The sequence below is a fragment of the Oxyura jamaicensis genome, chromosome 33 (assembly GCF_011077185.1).
Source record: "Oxyura jamaicensis isolate SHBP4307 breed ruddy duck chromosome 33, BPBGC_Ojam_1.0, whole genome shotgun sequence".
In the NCBI taxonomy this organism is placed as follows: Eukaryota; Metazoa; Chordata; class Aves; order Anseriformes; family Anatidae; genus Oxyura; species Oxyura jamaicensis.
The window spans coordinates 1,533,699-1,555,516 of record NC_048924.1 but is presented as its reverse complement, the minus strand read 5'-3'; the positions used below and the strand labels follow the sequence as shown (position 1 = coordinate 1,555,516).

Below are 21,818 nucleotides of genomic sequence, written 5' to 3'. Positions count from 1 at the left end.
GTACGGACATCAGAAATCCACAGGGAGACAAGGATGGGCTCTCACCTTCTGCTCCTTGAGCCGCTGTCTGCGGCACGCCTGCCTCTAAACCCCACGTTCGGTCCCGAGCCCCGTGGGCGCCCAGCCCGTAGCTCTTGCATCAGATTTCTCTGGGGAACATGGAGACAAATGCCACGCGAGACCTTCACCCCATACAAGAAAAAAAAAAATAATCCCACCCAGCAGCGGGGCTGGAACCCGGCAACTACACCGGACAGTTTGAGGTTAAATGAAATACCAGCATGGCCTCAGGGTGCAGTGAAAATCTGACTTCTGGCAAATAAAGAAAACAATAGACAAAGAGCAGCTCCCCACGTACGTATATATTTATTTCCCTTTACAAAAGGAGGCTGTTCTGGGGTGCGTTGGCAATCGCACGCTGCTCCTCGGGCATCCTCCATCTGATGACACCAGCAGCGCTGGGGTTTTCCTCCACAAATGGAGCAGGCGATGGAAAATGGCATTCGAGAGAGCAGCCAACACCTGTCCCAAGTCTGACAGGTTTGAAGGGGAAAAAATAAATAAAAAAAAAAAAGGAAAGAAGAAAATGCACCTGCTCTTATCTCTCTACAGGATTAAAAAAAAAAGAAAAAGATTTTGTTCAAAAATTGTTTCTGAACAATCACTTACTATTTTTATCAGCACAGAAGGGAACCCAGAGGGTTTCCACGGACAGACACCAGCCAGCCCTGACCCAAACCCTCCCCTACCCACAACAAAGCTGAATCCCCCCCTCCCCGATTCAACACCTTATTGCACAGCTGGCTTTAGAGGGGTGCTTTGGCTGAAGGAAGTTCCCGGGGGGAGCTGTGGGAGGGAAATGAAATGAGAGCAGGGGTGGGAGCGTGGAGGCAGAGCTTGGGGGCAGCCCACGGGGTTTTGGTGGTTCTGTTGCCGCAATGCAAAGGGCTGAGGAAGCACAGGCAGAGATGGGATGTCTGTAAAATAAATCATCTCTTTATTTTAGGTCACATATCCAAAGACAAGTTCTCCTTCTCTACTTCCAGGAAGGGTTTTCCTCCCCTAACGGTAAATGAAAAGTCGTGGCAGCTACACAGGACAAGGGGGCTCGCGCTCCGGGCAGCGCCGGGGGCATCGCTCCCAGCCAGACCTCGCCTTTGAGACCCTCACTGCGAAGCCCTGGGAGCGCGAGCATCCCACGCAGGGGCCCTTCCTCCTGCTCAGCACGAGCAGAACTGCACCAAGAAATAACAATCATGAAATCATAATCAAAAAAAATCATCTAACATTTTTCCCCCCCAAAAAAAATCAAGCCTGGTATCTAAGGCAGACAGCCCGAAGAGCAGCCCGAGACCCCTCTCCGTTCCCTGGAGCAGGGATGCCCGGTGCTGGCAGCAAGGCAGGGCTGGATCCTGGCAGCCGACAGGCGCGTCCCAGCACCACGCACCCGGCTCCTCTCCGTCTGGGTTGAGCCCCTGATTCAGCCCCGCTGCAGGATTGACCCCGCGGCCCTTTTCGGTCGCGTGGCCGTCGGTCATCGCCCTCTTCCTGGCTGCAGGAGCTTCCCACCGGCTTCTACACGCAGCTTCTCGACTGCCCGATGTGAAGTTTGGAGTCTCTCCAAGGAGCCCAGGGGCCCTGGCATGAGTCCAGCACCTTCATTCCACATCCAGGCACCAAAAAGCGCTGTCGGGCTCCTCCACGACCCCCTTTCGGGCTCCTTGCGTTATTGCTGTGCCCCCAGAATTTGCAAAAGGGAGCGGTCAAAAGGCACAGGACTGAGTTCAAGGCAGATGTGAAATGCAGCATATTTAAGGCTTTTGCTTCTTTTAAATTAAAAAAATAAAAATAAACGGGGAAGTTTTGGATCCTGATTTCCTGAGCGCAGTCGGGGCTGGCCGGGGCTCGATCCACTCGCCCGCTAGGTGAAGGACCAGAGCTGGTGGGGGTCCGAGGGGTTGCAGGGGGCCATCGACGGGTGCTTGCCTCGTGCCGTCAAACACGTGCGGGAGGCTGGGTTTTTAATCAGCCGGTCCTGGCCGAAAACAAAAGACAGCGCCCGGCTCAGCTCACCCGCAGGACAGGAGCGAGGGGTGAAGCACCCGCATCCTGCGGCGCTCCCCGGGGGCACCGCGTGGGGACTGGGGGCTGGACGGGGCTGCTCACCTGCGCCAGCTCCCACTCCTCGTTGGGGGGCACCCGCGTGGGCTTCCCCCGGTACTGGCACTCGCCCAGCTCGGCCAGCCCCGAGCCCGCCCGCAGGCACAGCTGCTTGCCGATGTTGTGCCGCAGGTCCCGCTGCGTCGTGTACTCGAAATACTGCAGGGGGGGGCGAGAGCGGGGTGAGGGAGGGGAAACGTCAGCCCCTCGTCAGCTGCACCCCAATAAAACAACCCGTGGGGGAAGCACGGGGGGGCTGCAAGAGGGGCAATGCTCCCCCGGAGTCGTTCAGGTGCCTACCTGATTGCCCCCCATCCCGTGGCATGGGTACATGATGAGCGGTTTCCCACCGTGGTTGTTCTCACCGACATCCAGGCAGCTCTTGGTGCCCTCATTTTTAATCTACAGGGAAAAAAATAATAATAAAAATGGGGAGGGCGGAGAGCTCAGCCCCACGGACAGAGCCACGCTCGGTGCTGGGGTCGCAGGGCACCTGAATATTGCTGTGCAAACACGGCGCCGGTACCGGTGCCAGGTCCGGGTCCCTCGTCCTTTCCAGGACACGAGGAACGCCCGCGGCAGCGCCTCCCCCCCGCCAGCTGGGCGATTCACACGGCTCAGAGCGAGAGCCGCCCGGCCAAAGTTTCAGGAAATAGAAGCGGATTAAAACCCGGGTGGGAGCCAGCGCCGAGCCCTCGGCGGACACGTAACCGCTCTCAGCTTCCCGGCCAGCTGGTCCCACGAGCCCGAGGAGGGGCACGCGCATGCAGACCCCCGGGTGCCAGCTCGGAGGAGGGGATTTCTGGCAGCTCCCTCCCTGCGCTCCACATCCTGCCCGTCCCCCTCGGCCTTGTCTCTTGGCACAGACCCTTTGGTTTTTTTGGGGGTCTACCTCGTGCCTGTCAATGCCCAGAGCCGGTGGCATGGGTGAGGGTTAGGAAAACTTTCAGGAAATCTTTGGCTGTTTTGCCTGATTTAACCCATGCGACAGCCCCTGCGGGGCCCTGAAACCAGCTCTGCTGGATTCCAGCTCTCAGCTTCACCTCTTCACTGTCAGCCGCAGCCCGAACCAGCCCCATCAGCTGAACCAGAAAGGCAGCGGCCCCTCCAGCACCCTGCTCGGGGCTGGCTTAAACGCAAAGCGCAAAGCCCAGCCTGCTGCGGACGTTGCTGCCGCCACTATTTCTAACAGAGGGAGCAGCCCAAGGGGCGGCAGGAGGCTCCGCACCCCCGTACTTACCGCCCCATAGAAAGTGGGAGTCAGGTCGGGGACGAACATCTCCGGGTAGATGGTCTGCAGGTACCAGGTGAAGTTCTTGCAGTGAAGCTGCTCCCTCAGCTTGCGCCGTTCTGTAATGTCACCATACGTCTTCTATCGACAAAGTCACGTGAGAAAATTAAACTAACCTCCGAAGCCAGCCAGGAAACCCCCCCCGAGGCAGCCCAGAGCTTTGTCCTCCCAGCTCTGCCACCGCCCATCACATCGCTCCCATGTCCCGCTGCGGCCAGGACCGAGACCTCTGGGGTCCCGCGAGACACTGCTGGTCCCAGGCGGGATTTGGCTGCTCACACCTGGGACGTTCGGGTGTCAAAGCACAGCCGAGCTGCTGAAAAACCTTTGGTGTTGTAAAAGAATCTGTATTTTTCTGCTGGAAAATGGTATGGCAAAAAAAGGGCATTTTTGGGGCTGTGTCTTTCCACCTGCATTTGTTTGCCCAGCTCCAGGCCGAGCATGCAGATCCCTCGCATCTCCCCCTGCTCCGGCCTGAGCTCCGTGCAGGATCAGGCCCCCGGGACAGCGAAACCACCGCTGGTGTGCGTGGTACCTCTCTGGCCATCTGCGCAGCCTGCTGGTTCCTCCTGTAGAAGATCTCCTTGTAGTTGTCCATCCAGACCTCGGCCAAGCGGACCTGGTTCCTGGAGATCACCTGCGTGCCCTTGGGGAAGGTGTGGGGGCTCTTGGAGCGGAAGACGTGGCCCACAACGGAGCAGGGGATGATCTCGAGCTGCCCCCCGCACTGCCAGACCTGTGGGGACGAGACGCGGGGCTCCAGCACCCCGAGGGCATCGGTGCCCCCGGAGAAAGGGCATTCCCCAAAGCCGTGTTTTGAAGATGCCTCGCCCTCACCCTGAAGGACATTTCCACGTTCTCGCCCCCCCAGATCTCCATCTGATCATCGTAGGAGCCGATGTGCTCGAAATAGGACCTGGAAATGGCGAAGAGGCCACCGGCGAAGGTCGGAGATCTACGAGAGAGCGAGAAAACAGAGGCTGGAGGGAGCAAAATGGGTTAAAAAGGAAAAACAAAAAAAAGGTCTGAATTTTGGGGGCACCGAAGAGCAGCTGCAGCCCCCGTGCTCCTCGAGCTCCCACAGCTGTGGCAGAGGGGACACGGCCAGGACAGAGCCGCTGCCAGGAGGGGACAGCAGGAACGCGGTGGCAGCGTGACACCGAGGGGCCTCGCTGCTGGTTCGCGATTCAAAGCGAGAGGAGGATATTATTACCGAAAACCTATCGCAGAAAAGAAAGGCAGAGATTAGCTCAGTGACCGGGCACCCTATTCACTCCTCCGGCTTTTCTAGTCTGCTCCATCTGATCTTTACAAGAGGAAGGCTGGAATAGAAACTTGCTTTTATTCAGGAAAAAGGAGGGGGGGAAAAAAGGGGGGGGCTTGTTGAGTGGCTGCGTTCCTGCCGAGAGGAGCGGAGAGAGATTAGACGCTGCTGGGAGCCAAACCGTCGGAAAAAGGGACCTTTATTGGGGCAGGGACGTCGCCCGGGTGACCTCTGCACAAAGCCAGCCCTGCTGCGGGCAGGATGCGGCCACGGGCAAACAGTGTCGGGTATCTCCTGGCGGGGCCGCTGGGCTCAGCGAGGGGAACCGGCCGGAGGTGCAGATGGGAACCCCCCCTTTTGCCAAGCCTCTGTGGGGACACGGCCCCGGAGCATCCCCGTGGTCTTGCAGCTATGCCAAACTCACCCCCGGCTGCTTTGAGCGGTCGGGATGAACAAGGACGTGGTTTTGAGGGGGTTACACCGACCCATCGGGCATTCTTTCTGCATTACTTCCAACCCGCACAGGGTCCCCGCACTCCTCGCACCCCGCGGCTGCGGATCCGCCTGCAGACAGCCCCAGCTCCCCCAGGGGAAGATTTTCTCCCCCTGGTTAACCCCACGGGGAGAAGGAAACCCCACGGACGTGGCGAGCAGGCTGCAGCCACGCAGCGTGCCTGGGCACTGGGGGGTTTCTCTGCATGCAGAGTGGGAAGGAAGAAAACCCGAGGTGCCTCTGTGCAGCCTGACCCACAGGGAACATCCCCTCACTGCTGTGCCAGCGCAGGCAGCCACCCGGTGCCCAGGCTTTCCAAGTGCAAGATAAAAGGCAGCAATTAAGCGCTTAATGAGAAACTGTGCAAGAACCGAGATACAGCTGGAGGCGATTTAAAAGCTCTTTTCCTAGAAGTCACATCAGTGGCTCTGCGCTCACCAAAGCCTCCCTGAGGTTTTCTCCTCCGCTATCTCCATGGCCCTGACCTTGCCCTGAGCATCCCCTCCTGGGACAAAGCTGCCCCAGATGCCCTGACTCGAGCATCCCCTGGGGGGATCCCCTGGGAATACACAGCTTCACCCGCCTGGCCTCAAAGCTGTGGCTGGCAGAGAGAAAAACACCTGGGAAAGCCCCAGCTTGTCGGGAAAGGAGGAAAATCGACCAGAGGAACTGGCAGCTTCCTGGCACGGGACAGCCGGGGCTTGCACCCAGCTCTGCCACCTCTCCTGAGCATCGCCGGCTCGGCCGGCTCACTTTGCAGCTTTTGGGTCTGAAGAGGATGCCAGCTCCCCCTGCTCTTCCTGCCGAGGCTTACTTGATGGGGTAGGTCTCGTCCTTCCTCCGCTGCCTCTCGCGGGGCGGGACGACCTCCCAGCCGAAGGTCAGGCTCCAGTCGAAGTTGCCCCGGCTGTGCTGCTTGCCGTACTGCACCGGCTTGGAGAACTCGAAGGTGTTGAGGTCGATGGTGGTGATGTCGGGGCTGACCACGGCCGTGGGCTCTTCGGCGATGCGGGACAGGAGGGGCTCCAGCCAGCCGTGGAAGCACTCGCCTGGGGGCACGGGGAAGGGTGAACTGACCTCATGGGCACCACCACTGCCTTCCCCTCTCCTCGGGGACCCGGGGACACCCGCTCGCGGGACAGAGAGGGGGGTACTCACAGTGAGCATCCAGGAAGGTCAGCACCTCCCCGCTCGCCACGCTGGCCCCCAGCAGCCGGGCCGTTATCAGCCCTTTCCTCTCCTCCTGCCGCACCACCCGCACGATCTGCAGCTGCTTCACGTAGTGCTCCAGCTCGTCCTTCAGGTAGTCTGGGGGGGCCAGGGAGGGAGGAGAGCCACGGGCTCCAGGTGAGTGGGGGTGCTCAGCCCCAGCTCCTCGCGCCCAGCCCATGGGGGTCCCTGCCCCTTGGAATTGGGGTAGGGGCTTCCCCGGTCCTGCTTGGACCCTGCGCTAGGGTTGGTGTTCAACCAAGAGAGACACAAACCCTCCCCGTTCCCCCAGCCCAAGAGGTTTTGGTTGCTGAAAACTAGGCGGGTGATAACCCCCCGCACTGCCCTGGCCCGAGGAAACGAGCTCCCAGATCCACACCTTGCCTTTTCCAAGGTCTTTTTCCAGCAGCCCGGGGAGAGGCCGCTCCTGCCCTGCCCTCAGGTCACACCTGCTGCCCGTTTTCATGCAGCCAGGCCACAACCTCCTGGCCAAGGACCGGCCGAAAGCTCGCTGGGGCGGAAAGGCAGCTGCACCCAGTGTCACCCCGCGCAGAGAGCATGGAGGGGACGACCTGTGCTTGGGGCAAGAAAACCCAGAAAAGAATAGCTGCTGTGTGAGAAAGCCCCAGAGTGCGGTTCCCGGGGATGCTGCCTGCTGAGTGAGGCCTCGCTCTTGCCCCATGGGATGCCCGCATGCCCCGGGGGATGTTTCGGGCACAGAAACCCCAAGGTGCTGTCGTGGCACACGCAGGTTTCTGCACCCTGGAAGCTCACGCGGCTGCCACGGGCGGAAACAGAGCGTTTATCTCCGGGACAGGGCAAGGGTAAAGTCTGCTCCTCTCCTGACATTGAAACATGTCATTAGTTTGCTTTGGGTGTAGCTAATTAAGATTGCCAAATTGCGGTGTAGCGGGTGAGCAAGCTGTTTACCGAGGTGGCAAGGTGTTTGCAGGAGGTGGGAGGAGCGCCTGGGTTTCATCCGGGGGCTTTGTTAAAAGGAACCAGCAGCGTGGAAGGAAAAAACCCAACAGCACTCACAGCAGGCACGAAACTACACGGGAAAACGCCCGTCCATGCCCTGAGCCATCAGAGCTCTCTGCTCTTCCTCGGAGCAGCTCAGCGCCGCTCCTCGTCCCCCCGTCCTGCAACCTCCCACGTCCCCCCACTGCCAGCCCCAACCCACCGTCCGTGCTGGCGTCGTCCACGAGGATGATCTCCTTCAGCAGCACGGCCGGGGAGGCGTGCAGGACGCTGTACACCGTGCGCAGCAGCGTCGACCAGGCTTCGTTATGGAAGACGATGACGACGCTGGTGGTGGGCAGGGGCGGGCAGCGCTTGAATTTCTGGTCGATGCACCTAAGGGGGGGGGGGGGGGGGGGTTGGAAAAAAAAATGATCAGAATTTAAGCACGGCATGGATGGGACGTGAAGAACCAGCGGGGCAGGGATAGCAAAACCAAAATACCCCTTTACCCCCCGCTGGGGCGTTCTGCATGGCGGGGCAGCAGCACCGGCAGCCCCTGCGGCTCTCGGCTTTTTGCTGCTTTGATTTAAATTGGTTTCTACCTCTTCCCCCCCAGCCCTGCCGCCGCCACCTCCGGTTGAGTGAATAACATTCCCGTCCCACCCCAGACCCGGTGTCCCCCCATTGTCACCGCTACACCTGCTAGGCACGGATAATCGCCTGCCGGCTTGGGGCTGGGGGGCCGGTCTGCGCGCCAGGGCTGGGTTTCTACTTCCTATTCAAGCCTTTTTTCTCCAGGAGCCCCCCCAGGCCCACCCCCGACCAGGCAGGGGCTGGGGGCACGCTCTAATCCGGCGGCCCAGCGCTGGAGGGCAGGCGGTGCAGTCTCTGGAGCTGACACTGCTTCCTTTGCCCCCCTGCCTGGCCGGCTCTGAGGCTGTTCCACTCGGCTAAGAAAAGAAAAAGTCAGATTACGGCGGAGCTGGCCGAAATAAAAGAGGGAAGGGAGGAGCTGGGGGAGATGCTGGAGCCAGCCGGCCGTGGGGCCAGGAGCAGGTACTCGGGGGCACAAAGAGCCGCCGCACGCTTTCACCCGTTGCAATTAAAAACCAAGCACGAGGCAGACAGAAATTAGGGGAAATTCTGTCTCCCCAACCCGCCGGCCCCAGAACAATGAATTTCTGCCTCCCGTGCCAGGCTACTACCCCACCGACAGCAGAGGCAGCGAGCCTCGCTTGTATTTCCCCTTAAACCTGCCCTGGAAGGAGCAAATGAGGATGGCAAATGAGCCCAGGGCTGCGCGGTGGCGGAGAGGGCTCTTACTCCGGTGGGCGGCTGTCGGGTCCCAGCGCTCGCTGGAGGGAGATGCGGTCGCTGGCGAAGGCGTTGAAGCAATGCTTCTCGTAGCCCCGCTCCTTCTCCTTGGTCTCCTCCGGCGTCCACTGGTCCTTCTTGAAGGCTTTGCCGTCAGCTCCCGGGCTGTTGGGGTCCTGGGGGGGCCGCTCCATCAGCGGGCGCAGCTCCGCTGCCGTGTAGAAGCCGGGCAGGCAGGAGCGGGCGCTGCGGGGCGGCTCCTCCGGCTGCACCGGAGCCCCGATCTGCAGCTTGGGCATCGAGTCCCGAATGTTGTTGACCGCCCCCAGCATCAGGTCTATGACCTGGTCCTTCCCGTGGACGATGTTTTTCAGCCAGGGCTCCTCGCTCGGGTCTCTGTCCCCGACGTCCCTCTGCAGGATGAAGAGGAAGAGGACGAAGATGGCGCCCACCAAAGCCACCTTCAGCGGGCTGTAGCGTCGCCGGAGGAGCCTCATCCTCCACGTGGCAGCCGCGCCGTCCTCCCCACGTGTCAGCGACGCGTGTTTAGGGACACGGGGTCTCCAGGCGCCTCATGGTGACGTGCTGCGCTCTGCTAGCCTGGGGAGGAGGAAAAACACCCGCAGGTTAATTCCCAGACCGCAGTCAACAGGATGCACTTTGGCTGCGATATATAAAGTTCACTCTCCGCAGGGCAGCGAATGAGTCTGGCTCTTGGCATCGCTGCCAGCGAGCGGAGCCTCTCCCACGTGGCACCTCCCAGCCCCTCCAGCCCACAAACCCACACTGAAAATAAAACAACACACAAGAAGCGGGGCGTGAAGGAGGCTGCGAGCTGTGCCGGCTGCTGCAGCATCACCCCGCAATCCTGCGCACGGGCAAAGAGCCACGCAACGGAGCTAAAAGAGCCGCTAACTTCACTCCAACATCCCCAGATACGCGGAAAAAGCCTTTCCCAGATACTTTTCCTGCCTGCAGCATTGCTGGGAAGGAGAACACGTGCAAGTCCCCTCGGAGCTTCGCTTTTTGCTGAATGGCAGCAGCAGGTCCAGCGCCCGGCTCAGCCTCGGCCGAGAGCTCCGCGATGCCACCGGGACCGCCGAGCTCTGCCCCCGGCAGCGAGCCTCCCTCCACCGCTCTTTGTGAGCTGCTGCCACCGGAGCATGGACAAGCTCCGTGGGAGCCATTCACCGGCATCTCCCCTCCTCCTCTTCAGAATCTCCCCCTCCTTTTTTTTTTTTTTTTTTTTTTTTTTTTTTTTGATGCTTTGGAAATTGTGAAGTCCCCCACAGCGCCCTGGAGTGGAAAAGGGCACCTGCCATCAACTTCAAGGGCGAGGAAGCTCAGCTCAGGGCTCCTTATTCTTCCGCGGCCGTGCGAGGCTTTATGGGCTGGGGGAATAAAGCGGCGGGCTTGTAAAGGAGGAGGAGGAGGAGGAGGAGGAGGAGGAGGAACAGCCCGCTCCGTGCACCAGAGGTCACCGCTTTTAGGGCCGGGAAGGGCTGCGGGATCAAAGCCGGCAGCCGGAGCACGCTTCACTGCCAAGTGCGCCTACAGCGAGGGGTACCAGCTCCCGAGGTGGATGCTGAGAACCACTCAATGCACAGGGGGGAAAACAGAAAGCAGAAGTAAGGAAAAAAAACCAATTCTTCCTGTTTCACTTGTTTCAGATCTGAGCTCCCGCCTGACTTGAACCCCTGGGTCCTGAGGTTCTCAAAGCCTCGTGTGGCAAGGCAGTGAGGAGCGACCTGTTTTGGGGAGAAAAACCTATTTCCACTCTCCCCACATCTCTCCAATAATCCCCTGCCTGCCACATTGCTGTGACCACACTAATGAAGCACTCGTTACCCGCTAATAAGCCCCAGCACGGCATCCAGGGCGAGAGCACCGCTTAGTGCACAACAGCAGCTGCCAGCCCCCAAAGGTCCATCCCAGGGGGGCTCCTACCTCAAACTGCAGCCCCATCCCCTGCCCCCAAAGCAACAAAAAAAAACGACAAGCAGCCAAACAACCCCTGGATGCCGAAATCTCAGGCCAGCCCTTCCCCGAGGGCTCTCTCCCCACTTTAACCTCCGGCGGATGCTGCAAGCGAGCCACGATGAGCGGAGCTCGCGGCGCTCGTAGAGACGGTGCCAAGAGGACAAACACGAGCCGCGGGATGTTTTCTCCCACCAGCAGCCACCGAGTGACACCTCCACAGCGGTGAGGGCACTGGGTGGGTCCCCTGGGTGCCTTTTGCAACGAGAGCTCCCGCACGCTGCTTTCTGCTCCCGACCCTCCGCCACAAACCTGCTTCCCATGGGTCGAAGCCGCTGCTGACCCCGCCGGGCATCACCCCCCAAGCTCCCTCCTGGCCACAGCACCCCAAAAATCCCCCCTGGGACGGGGCTGGCCCAGCACCCAGCAAAACCAACGGCGGAGCGAGCGCATTGCGGCTGCGCGGCGTTGGTCCCCAGCGGAGCCAGCTGAGTTCAGAAGAGGTTAAAAAACAAGGGAAAAAAAAAAGAGGCTTGGTTGAAATAATCATCAGCTCGGGCAAGCCGAGGGTGGCAGCAGGACGGAGCCCATGTGGTGGGGGTCCCACGCAGTTGCGACACCCAACGCTTCCTCTTTGATGCACGGGGGAGGAATCAGGGAGGAAGCTCTGGTAGCCAAAATCGGGACCTTCCTCCGGGGAAGGAAGCGCTGTGGGGGGGACAAATAGCGGGAAAGCAGAGAGACCTCGACGCCGTGCCCCGAGCACACGGCTTCAGCTCCACGTGGCAGCGGGCCGACGGCCGCGGTGGGCGCCGACGGCCCCCCGGGACCACGCCAGCGGGACCCGGGGTGCAGCCCCCCGGTGAGACCCCGCTTTGTGCGCACCCAGCTGAGGACCGGGGGGAATCCGGTTTGGTTCCCCATGGCTCCAAGGAACGGTTATTGGAGCCACCGGTTCTCACCGGAGCATCATGGCACGGCTTTAATTTTAAGTAGATTGGTAAAAAGCAGCGAAAATGGGGGGCAAGAAGGAACGTGAGCACGGCTCGGTGCTACGGGACGGCCCGGGGTGGACCTGGGGTGCGGGAGGGCTCCCGCCGTCCCCGGCTGGCCCCGAGCCGCTTCCCTCGCCCTTGCCGGGAGGAGGGCTCCGGAAAGGGCTCCGGGAAGGGCTCCGGAGCCGGGACACCGGGGCCAGGAGCGTGGCGTGGGCTCTGCCTACCGGGGGCTGAAAAGGGAACCAGGACCCCCGGCCGGCTTCGGAACGGATCCTGCCCACCACAGCGCCCCGAGCCCCGCAGCACCGGGACCCGCTGGGTAACACCGGGGGGCTCCGTGCCGGTCCCGAGCCCGCTGCACTGGCACCCCCGGGACACGGGCTGAGCACCGAACCGGCTCTGTCCCGGTCCCCAGCACCTTCCCCCGGGCACCCACAGGACCGGGACCGGGACCGGGACCGGGACCGGGACCGGGACCGGGACCCAACCCCTCCCCAGCCCCTGCCCCCCCTCACCTGGCTCCGTAGCGGCGGCGGGCGCGGGGCCGCAGGTGCCGTGCCGGGGCCGGGGCGTGGCCGGGGGGCGTGGCCGGGGGCGTGGCCACTGCCGCCACCTGCCACCGCCCCGGGGCACAGGTGCACGGCGCCCGCGCCGCGGTCCTAGCGCCGCCCGCCCGGAAGCGCCACCGCGGTCCTAGCGCCGCCCGCCCTCCGGCCGGCGGAACGGGGCGTGGAGGGGGGGGGTAGGGGTCTGACACCCCAGTGCCGGCCGCTGTGGGGCTCGTCGGGGGCACCGGGACATGGCGCTGGGGGTCTTGAGAGCCACGGAGACCTGTAGGAGCTTCAGGAGCTTGGCACCGGGGGTCCTGGGAGCGATGGGGACTCAGAGGGGCCTGAGCCGTGGGTCAGAGGGGTGGCAGGGTCTATAGGGTGCTGGGAGCTGGGGGGGCCGTAAGGGCTCAGCAGCGGGGGTCTGGGCAGTGACAGGCCCAGAGAGGCCATGGGGGCCTGTAGGGGCCTGATCCTGGGGTCTTGGGCGCCAATAAAGGCCGGAGAGCAGGGGTGGAATGGGTCCTATAGCGTCCCACTGCCGGGAGCTGCAGGGGCCTTGGGAGAGCACCGCCTCGACATGGGTGCCCTCCCTGCTTGTGCTCGGTCCTTGCTTCGTGTTGCGTTCGTTATTCTCATTTGTTAATTATTCCGTGGTGGCAGCGTCACTACGAAGCCTCCGGAGCTCCCGGCTCGGTGGCAGTGTTTCGCTGCAGCTTGGGCTTTATTTACAGTCCTTTTTATCAGGCGGCGATAATTGCTGGCGATGTTTTCGCGTGCAAGTGGGTAAACAGACTATCGACGCCGGAACTTGCTAATTACTCCCCATCTCTCTGTCGTCCCTATTTAGCCTTTATCTTCTCACTGGCCTGCTGATGGCACCAGTTTGCTGCTTTCCAGCAGCGCCGCAGGTCGGGACGGGGACGCGCATCCCCGGCGTGCGACGGAGCAGCGGCCCCGAACCAAGAGCCCCCGCTCCGCGCGCCCCGTGTCCCTTGTCCTCAAGCCCCGTGTTTAACGCTAGATGGTGGTATCTTGATGAAGCTTCGACCCGAGGGCTGCCCGACACTGCTGACAGTGGCAGGAAAACTCCCTGGAAAAGCCAGGTGAGATAGCGGTGGTGGGAAGAGACCCTCCGGAGAGCACCGGTGTAGGGAGGACGTGGTTGGGGACAATGTGGCAGGTACATGCACGGGCAGTCCTTTGTGCAGGGACCCCCTGCACACGGAAGAAAGGGCACAAGCAGCCCCCAGCCTCCCCGAGCATCTCTGTCGTGACATACAGAAGGACAGAGGAGCATGAGGGAGATGCTGGAGGCACCAGGGAAACCCCAGCAGCTTTCTCCAGGCTCCCAAAGGCAGAAGGGACGAGTGCTGGGAGGAATTTAATCACCCATCAGAGCATTTTCGTTGGCTCCCGTGCTGTACAGAGGATTTGGGGATTTGAGCTGGGGTGGAGTGAGTATTAATTTGGATTATTGGGATATTAGCCTGAATATTAGCTGCCTTACAGAGAATAAGTCAGGCAGGGCTTTGTGGCAGTCAGCGTCGCAGATGCACAACTACCCAGCAGCCTCCACATTAAAGCAGCAACAAATTGCTTGAGAAGGGCAGGGGAAAACTAAGTAACAGAAAAGACAAGTGTCTTACCTGGCACGGTGCAGAGAAGAGCCAAAACTCACCCGCCACAAGGCCACCCATGGCCTTCATAATAGTCTCCTGTGCTTTTCAGAGCTAATTTTAAACCCTGGGTTTGCACAGCAGTCGCCTGTAATTCACTGCTGCTGTATTTCCTGTCTCACTGCTGTGCAGAGGTTTCGCTCTTAACACAGAAAACTGAAGGGAAATTCCCTGCCCCAAATTTTTCTGTTACTGATCTTTTTCAGTTGCGACGCGCCGAGCCCGATGTCACGCCGCGGCTGCCCGGCCGGGGGAAGGAGAGCCCCCCCCAAGAGTAAGTGTGGTCCTGCGGAGAAGGGAGCTTTGGGGCTTCACGGGGTCCACGCAGGGCTGCGTCGCGGGGAACAGGGTGGGAATGGGCTTTGCTCTGCACTAAACCAGCCCCAGCGCCATGGGAGAGCGCGGCCGATGGCACGTCCTTCCCCTCCGAGTCACTCGGTGAGCGACCGAGTCCCCGAGTTTTTGTTTTTGTTCTTGGATTGCTTCTTTAATTGCAATTTGGAAAATGCTTTTCAAGGTTACACAGGAGATTAAAATCTCCTGCCCTCCTAATGTCACAGTAGTAATTTGGGGGAAATTAAGAAGTGTTGAACAACTGAAAAAACAGCAGGAATCTTAAAAAATCAATACAGGCTTCCTTGGGAATGACAGCTCCAAATCACACACTTCTTAATAATTAATTGGCATAGTTATATATAACTCCTAGGCAAAATATATCCTCTTAATCTTTAATTTGATATGTTACCAGTGGAGTTAGCTGCTTTGGAGGTTGCAAAGTTTATATCCTTGGCTTTTAGGAATCAGTGGGACCCAAACAGCTGAAAATACAATCCAGCTATCATCATGGCTTGTCTGTGGGCTAAGAAGCGCAGAGCACCCTGCTCTGGAAGCGAACCTTACCATTTTCTCTGAAGTTTTCTTTGCGCTCGGTGTGTTTCCTTCACGTCGGTTGGGATTTCTGCCCTTCGCCCCTACTGGGGAATCCACAGCACCCTGGGTGCCAGAGGAGGTTTCATCAAACCCATCAGCTGAGCCTCTAATTACAGAGCCGGAGCTTAAATTCACAGTGCTGAGCAGCAGCAAACCTGGAAAATATGACAGGAAGCAAAGCTGATTTGCATGTTTATGCTAATCGAGATTGCACAAATCTTTCAAATCAAAATGTACTTTGCAGATGGCTTGCAGATTTATACCAAGCTTTGGTTTTATTTATTATCTTTCAGACTGGTAATAATTGGTGCAATATGGTAAAACTGGAAAGTCTAATCCACAATACAGCTGTTAAAGCAGTGAGAAATGTACTGAACACAACGCAGAGAGATTTTTCTTTGTAGTAACAATATTTGGTTAAAGCATACCATGTGGGCATGAGCTAGATTTTCATTTGCAGAGTATTTTCAGGAGTAGAACGGGCAGCTCAGGGCTGAGCATCTCAAGAAAAGGGAATTGAGCCCCCATGCTTGGACCTCTTTCCCTGCTGGTGTTCATTGCCAGGAGTTTGTTTGCTCTCACATCACTGCACAAAAAAAATAAATCCCCTGAATGCACAGCCCTTGGTACTAAATGAATGCGAAATGCAAGTTTCCAGGTAGATTTTTGCATAATGGGACTTTTTGGTTCTTTGGAGCTGATCTCACGGCAGCTGCAGGCTGAGAGGTGGAAGAGCCCAACTTGGCCGTTGAGTTATCCCCTGATTTGGACAGAATCACTTCCCTTTTCAGTTTTTTTTATTTTCTATGTAAATATCGAGAGAACTGGAACTGGCAATGTTTCTTTCTGCACAGCCCTGTACGCACAAGCACTGAGATCTCTGGAGGTCTTGCACCACGGCTGAGCACGGTCCTCCCCAGCTCTGGGTGACTTCGGTGGCTCCTTGCTGCCTTTGGAAACCACGCAGCTGGTCATTTCTTCTATTTCTTCGTAGTGTGATTTTTTTTTTTTTTTTTTACCGATTAGGCACAATGGAGATGGACAAAATATTCCTGCAGCTGTGTGAGGAGGTCACCAGGCTGCAGGATCTGTGTGCAAAGCAGGGCAAGCTCCTCCAGAAGCTGACTGCCAGGAAGGGCCCTGTCCTCGGTAAGCAGCAGGGCTGGGGAGGGCATGCTGAAATTCCTCTTTCACTAAAAAGAGCAGATCCACACTATGGGAGTGATTCGCACCTTTATCCTCATGCTTGGCAAGAGCTTGGCTGCCAAAAGTGGGGGTAACGTTAAAGCAGGCTTAAGGCACGCACGTCCCTGTGCTGGCTGTCATAGCTTTCTGGCCTTGCCTTCACCATCAAACAAGGAGTAACACGCGTGTCTGCTTCGAGGCCTGTTAAAGCCACCACAGGCTGCTATTTACATGTGTCGCCCTGGGGAGAGTGGGAAGGAGCTGGGGCAGATGGTGCTCATTGCCTAGAGCATTTTTGGAAGGTAGGGGTGGTGGTGGAGCCTCCTTGGACTGCGGATTACCAGGGTAAATGTTCTCGCCCAGCTTCCTGCCTGTTTTTCCAAGAAATCTCCTGGTTCCCCACCATGTGCCTATCTGCCCCCCCCCCCGCCCCCCCTTCCTCCCCAGCAGTCACATTAATCTTGCAGGGCTTTGCAAGTTTTTCCTGACCTTAAAGGGTGTTTTCTGTGGTCAGGAGGGATTTGCCCAGACGAAGGGCTGCCATGTGCTGATTTTGCAGCTGGGCAGCCCCACGCGCTCCCCAGCCCTGCGGTGGCCTCGTTTCCCCATGAGGAAGGAGGCGAGCCTGCAGCATCACCATCTGCACGTCCATCCCTCGGGGCTGGCACGCAGATAAACAGCTCCAAACAGCACCCAAACCAACACCATTCTGCAGGGACGCAGCGATACCTCAGCATCTCCTCTCCTAGGATAGCTAATGCTCTTCCTCCGACTCGCTTCCCTTTCTGGCTCTCCTCAGACGCCGTTTCTTTGCTGCTCCAGCCTTGTGTTTGCTGCCATCCCCTACCTGTGGGGGCAGCGAGCTTTGCTTCCCCCCCCCCCACAGGGAGATAATGCCCGGTTGTTTCACTGCAGCACAAAAGGAGAATAAAGCGTGGGGAAGGGAGAACGCAAATGCCACAAAACCCAAGGAATTACCTGTTTCCTTTCAAAGATATCCCCATGTCGCTACCGATCCAGTGCACGGAGGACATGGTCACGGAGGAAGGGGAAAGGCCACCGGGCAGCCACCAGAAGTGCTCCGAGGCCCCGGAGGGCTCTGCCCACCCCCTGGTGCAGCCGCACGCTGCCAATGCGCCCGGCTTTGACAGCAGGAACCCACCGAGTGCCCCAAACGGCAGAGTCTTCGACGGTGGGGCTGGAAGAGCAGCTCTTGCTGTGGCTTTTGGCAGCAGCAAGGCAGAGAGAAGTGAGAATATGGATATAGACACGTGGCTGAAAAACTGTAGGATGCTGCCTATAATGAATAGCCCCGAGGAAGAAGTGAGAGCTTGCTGCAGCCCGCGGGAGTTTGCGGCACCAAGTGCTGAGGCTGTGGACTCCTTCCTGACCCTCTTGGACCTTTACAAAGGCCCAGAAGCCCTTCAGAAGGAAGATGCTCCCAGTGAAAGCCCTCAGCCTGCTGAAGAAAAGGCGCCGGTGGAAATCCGAGGGCCCATGAAGGTAAATTGTGAAGCTGGCAGGGATGTGAGTCTGGGAGTTTTACATGCTCTGCCCAGCGTAACAGCATCTGCCAGCCTTCCTCATCCTCTCCATCAGCCCTGGTGTGACACGCGGGGAGCTATGGCGGAGTGGAGGCTTATGGCTATGTCCTGAAAAGGCCTCTAGGCACCCACTTATCCAGTTCTGAGGGGAATTAGGTCCATGAAAGTCCCGGAGGTCTGGCTGCCAAGCACCTGGTGCACTTTGGGAGAAATCTCTCCTGTGATCCTTCCTGCTCCTGTCAGAGGCATTGAGGAAGCTTTGAGGTGATGGATTCAGTCTGGGAAAGCCTGTATCGACCTCCTTTGGATCTGCAAATTAAATGAGTTCTTAAATATTTCCTTTATTCTCCAGTTTGTCAGGTTCTGGGAAGGCTTCACAGCGTGCTCTAGGTGGGACACCAGTGCTGGAATGGCCAGTGAGTGTCCCCATAATGCCAAGCCCATTTCCTCTTTTCCCAAATGAGGCCCTTAAAATTATTTCATGACTGCTGTGGCTATACATTCATGGGGAAAGCTATTGATTTTCAGCCTGGGCTTTATTTAGAAGCTAGTTTCTTTTTAAGAAGAAGGAGGAGAAGAAAGAAATAAGAGGAAGCAGTGTCTGTCTGGTAAAGTCCTAATGTGCCTTATCAGCACTTAAATGATAATGGCACAAAAGGAAATTACAAATGCTCTCCCGTTTGCTTCTTAGAAAAGCACTTTTCTCATGTTCTTGCTCGGGTAGCGACTGTAGCACTCCGGGGAAAGCGTTGGGTGGTGGGGGAGGCTCAGGAGAGGAGGGCGAGGAGGGAGCCAGGCTGCAGCCCGGGGCAGCAGCCCTTCGCCCAGCCCTCCTGTGGGCACAGAACATGCCGTTGGTTTTGGAGGCTGCGCTTCGGCATGGTCAGCCCTGGGATGTGGAGGCTTAGACACAACTAGGGGCTTGAGAGAGGCTGCTTCTGCCCTTCCCACTGACCACTTCTCCCTTCCCATCCCTGCAGACGTCCTGGACGCCAGGCTGGATGCTGGAGGATGCTCCGCTCGGGCAAGGTGACGTCCTCACCTCCGAGGCCGCTCAGACTTACGACATTTGCCAGGCAATTTTCCCCTCGGATGCAGCAGCCCAAGCAGACTATTTAAAGCACGTCTTAACCCATATGAAGTAGGACTTTCCACTCGTTAAGCCTCCATATTTGCACTGCGACCACAATGGGCTCTGGACCTTCGTGAGATCCTGCTGCTGGATCAGCTCAGGCAGCAATCCTGTTCCCAGTAATCCGGCATGCTCCCAGACTTCATCTCAGGTCTTTGTTTAGCAAGTAGCTTCTGAAACAGATTTGGCATCACATCTTTGAGGCAACTTGCACTGAAATCAATGTCCAGGTTCTCCTCTGCTGCCACGCATCAGGATTAATTCCAGTCCCCAGCTCCAAAATCTCACCTTTAGCACCGCAGATCATGACTCAGGTCTCTTCCCAGAAGCACGGCCGCGTTTATGAAGTTGCTGTGAGCACAGCGGAGCTGATGACAAACATCTGTGTGTCCCGAGGACCTCGTCCTGTCAGACGGGCAGGGCCTGACGTGCACGGGGCCGGGTGCTGAGCTGGCAGCACCGTGGTCCCTGGCAAACCCGGGCTTCCCGGCTGTTTCTCCAAGAACCACGCTCCAGGATGAAGCCTGCAGCTCGTCTGCTTAGAGCCTCAGCTCGGAGCTCAGTTCCTCTCTTCATGCGGATGCTGGAGCGGCTCCATGAGCAGGATCAGGGCCCTTGTTTGGCTGGAGGACAAAGTGGGTTTTCTCCCATCACGGTGCAACCTCCCCATTTGCATCTCCAGCTCCAAGTTTTATCCCATGGCTCCTCAATTTAATTAGACTGTGGCATGATTTTATAGTGTTTTGTGCTCTTGTTTAGGACCTGGAAGAAAACTCCCGTTTCCAACATGCTGAGTTACTGGAAGCACCTGCTCAAACAGAGCCAGAGCAAGAAGGGCCATAAATTTATTTGGTATAAAATTGTAACTGCCATCCAAAACTTGCCAGAAGGAAGAAAACCATCCCAGTTCCTCCTGCTCCGAGAGCAAGTCCAGTAAATTTAATTTAAAAATCGCAAGCACAGATGGCTTTTCTCAAGAGTAAAAGCAGTCGTGGCACAGCACTGGTTTCCATGAGCTGTGCTCTGAAATGAGCCACGCGTGCGTGTGTGCGTGGCATTGCCCAGAACGACATGGAAAATCACACCGGGCGCATTTGGGGTCACCCATCCCCAGGTTTTGGCACGGTGCTCCGCCTGCACTCCGTCCCTGGTGACTCAGGCCGTTTGAGCTGTCCAGGTTCGACCAACTTCACCGCGTGGACTTCTTCGACGCGCTTCGTTATATTTTTAGATGTTGTGTTGTGCGGTGCAATTAGTCACCCCCCTCCCAGCCAGATGGTCCACGGTGACACAGGAGCTTCTTTTTTTAATCCGACACTTTCCATTGGCATGAGCATGCCTCTGCTTCCTAAATAACCTTAAGTATAGGGTGTTTGTTTTAGCTGCAGAGAGTGGGCGGCATGTTATTGTTTTTCCTCAGGTTCGGCTCACCAGGGCTCCAGTGGGTGTCATTTCTGAAAAGGCAGGAGCAGAATGATGGCATTTTCCAGTAAGGAGAAATTGGAAAATCAAGACTGGATGCACTGGATTAAACCTGCTGTAATTCTGGCTGCAGGGCGTGCGCGTCGGGCAAGCACAGGAATATGCACATCCTCCCACGGCTCTTGTTTTCAAGGCTTGAAGAAGCTGAAGAAGGTGATCCCAGTGCTTCCCAGTGAGAACCAAGCCAGCCAAGAAGTAGCTGAACACCAGATTTGGGTGGAAAACGTTCACTTGTTGAGTTTTCTAATTGAGGAGCCTGGGACGTGGGGAGGGAGAGGGGGCTGGGAGCCCGGGGCAATGTGCACGCACCCCAAACTCTGTACAAACACCCACAAACTCCAATATCAGACACTTGAAGCCACTTTTCTAGAGGAGCCAAAAGAAACCAGGGCCCCACACGGCAGGAGGGAGAGATTTAATACCCCTCATGAGAATGTTATGAAATAGTTAAATTTCCTATAGCGATAACAACATTTCTCAAAGGGAAGGAGCTCTGTGATGACTGCAGTTGTCCCCAGCCTCTCCGTCATTCCTAGAATTGCCATCAGCAGTAAGGGGAAGGGGGATCATCGCCCCACAACCTGCAGCAGGACCCCCCCTGTCCCACCAGCAGGAATAGGAAATCGCTACCAGCTGTTAATTAATAACCATCCCTCTGTTTTCATCTCCCGTTAATGGAAGGGAAACGGTTCCATATTCCCCTCTCATTTGGCCATGGACTCAGGGAGTCTGAAACTGGAACATGGAGCACAGGACATACATTTCCAATCAATTAAATAACTTTAAAATACGGGCACTTGAAGCATTTTACGTATGAGAACTGAGAGCAATGTTTTGGGCTGGTGAATTTGGGAGGGCTTTTGATTTTAATGTAAGATTTGCCATAGGCCTTTCCTGGGGAAAAACACGGGGCTAACGGGAAGGGAGAGCGGGGCAATCCCCGCAGCAGGGCGAGCCTCGCTGCTGGTCCCTTGTGAGCGTGATTTAAGGGTATTTTAGTGCTTGGTTTCCCTTGAAAATACGAAATGCTTTTGGGGTCATAGAGGATGTGAAGTTCTAGCGGCTGAGCCCCAAAATGCTTGGGGAAAACAACGCTTTAATGTTTGCTGGCACTTTGCAAAATGCCCGTGGGAGGGCTTGGGGATGATGCTGGGGGGGCCTGGGGGGTGATGCTGGAGGGGGCAGGGGTGATGCTGGAGGGGGTGATGCTTAAGGGGGGGATTGGGGGCGATGATGGAGAGGTGATGTTGGAGTGTGCTGGGGGGGTGATGCTGAAGGGGAGGCTGGGGGGGGCTGGAGGGGGTCCGTGAAGACCCCGAAGGGGCGCCTGGGGCTGGAGCCGGGGCCGTGCTGGGGGGACCGGGGGGGGCTGTTGCAGGAGCGAGGCCGCGGGGCCCTCATCGGGCGCTGCCCTCCACCCCCCGGGACCCCCCCCCAGCCCCGGCCCTGCCTCCTCCCTCCTCCTCCTCCTCCTCCCGGCCCTGGGCGGGGTTTGGCCCCGGCTCCGGGAGATGGTGGAGCCGGTGTGAGCGGCACCGGGGCTGCAGCCGGCTGCGGCCCCCCCTGGCCCCCGAGCCGCGGGGGGAGCCCGGGACCCCCCCCTCCCCTCCCTTCATCTCCCCCCCCCCCCCCCCCCCCCCCCCCCCCCC

The 21,818-nt window shown here is 58.1% G+C and overlaps 2 protein-coding genes across 6 annotated transcripts; one reads left to right on the top strand and one right to left on the bottom strand.

Annotated features, from left to right (window-relative positions):
- Positions 1-976: 976 nt before the first annotated feature.
- On the bottom strand, positions 977-15,094 carry GALNT6 (polypeptide N-acetylgalactosaminyltransferase 6). 5 transcript variants are annotated; one of them, XM_035309014.1, is made up of 11 exons: positions 14,797-15,094; positions 8,704-9,294; positions 7,601-7,773; positions 6,367-6,516; positions 6,023-6,257; positions 4,289-4,406; positions 3,987-4,187; positions 3,401-3,532; positions 2,461-2,562; positions 2,167-2,319; positions 977-2,035 (listed from the first exon to the last, which is right to left on the bottom strand). In XM_035309014.1, exons 2-11 carry the CDS (start codon positions 9,189-9,191, stop codon positions 1,922-1,924), a joined length of 1,866 nt encoding a protein of 621 aa, XP_035164905.1. In that variant the 5' UTR covers positions 9,192-9,294; positions 14,797-15,094; the 3' UTR covers positions 977-1,921. The 5 variants fall into 5 exon arrangements, with proteins under 5 accessions (XP_035164905.1, XP_035164903.1, XP_035164904.1 ...); XM_035309012.1 differs by lacking the exon at positions 14,797-15,094 and adding an exon at positions 13,867-14,013; XM_035309013.1 differs by lacking the exon at positions 14,797-15,094 and adding an exon at positions 12,185-12,315.
- LOC118155625 lies at positions 12,974-18,823 on the top strand. Its single transcript, XM_035309016.1, has 5 exons — positions 12,974-13,323; positions 14,103-14,170; positions 15,853-15,975; positions 17,006-17,514; positions 18,536-18,823. The coding sequence occupies exons 1-5, from the start codon at positions 13,256-13,258 to the stop codon at positions 18,698-18,700; spliced, it is 933 nt and encodes a 310-aa protein (XP_035164907.1). The 5' UTR covers positions 12,974-13,255; the 3' UTR covers positions 18,701-18,823.
- Positions 18,824-21,818: the final 2,995 nt, after the last annotated feature.

Coding starts and splice junctions, on each gene's coding strand:
- GALNT6 (XM_035309014.1), bottom strand. CDS start 9,191: ATGAGGCTCCTCCGGCGACGCTACAGCCCGCTGAAGGTGGCTTTGGTG. Junction 4,407..6,022: donor GACGAGACCTACCCCATCAA/GTAAGCCTCGGC, acceptor GCTCTCTCGTAG/ATCTCCGACCTTCGCCGGTG. Junction 4,188..4,288: donor ACGTGGAAATGTCCTTCAGG/GTGAGGGCGAGG, acceptor TCGTCCCCACAG/GTCTGGCAGTGCGGGGGGCA.
- LOC118155625 (XM_035309016.1), top strand. CDS start 13,256: ATGAAGCTTCGACCCGAGGGCTGCCCGACACTGCTGACAGTGGCAGGA. Junction 13,324..14,102: donor AAACTCCCTGGAAAAGCCAG/GTGAGATAGCGG, acceptor GATCTTTTTCAG/TTGCGACGCGCCGAGCCCGA. Junction 15,976..17,005: donor CAGGAAGGGCCCTGTCCTCG/GTAAGCAGCAGG, acceptor TTCCTTTCAAAG/ATATCCCCATGTCGCTACCG.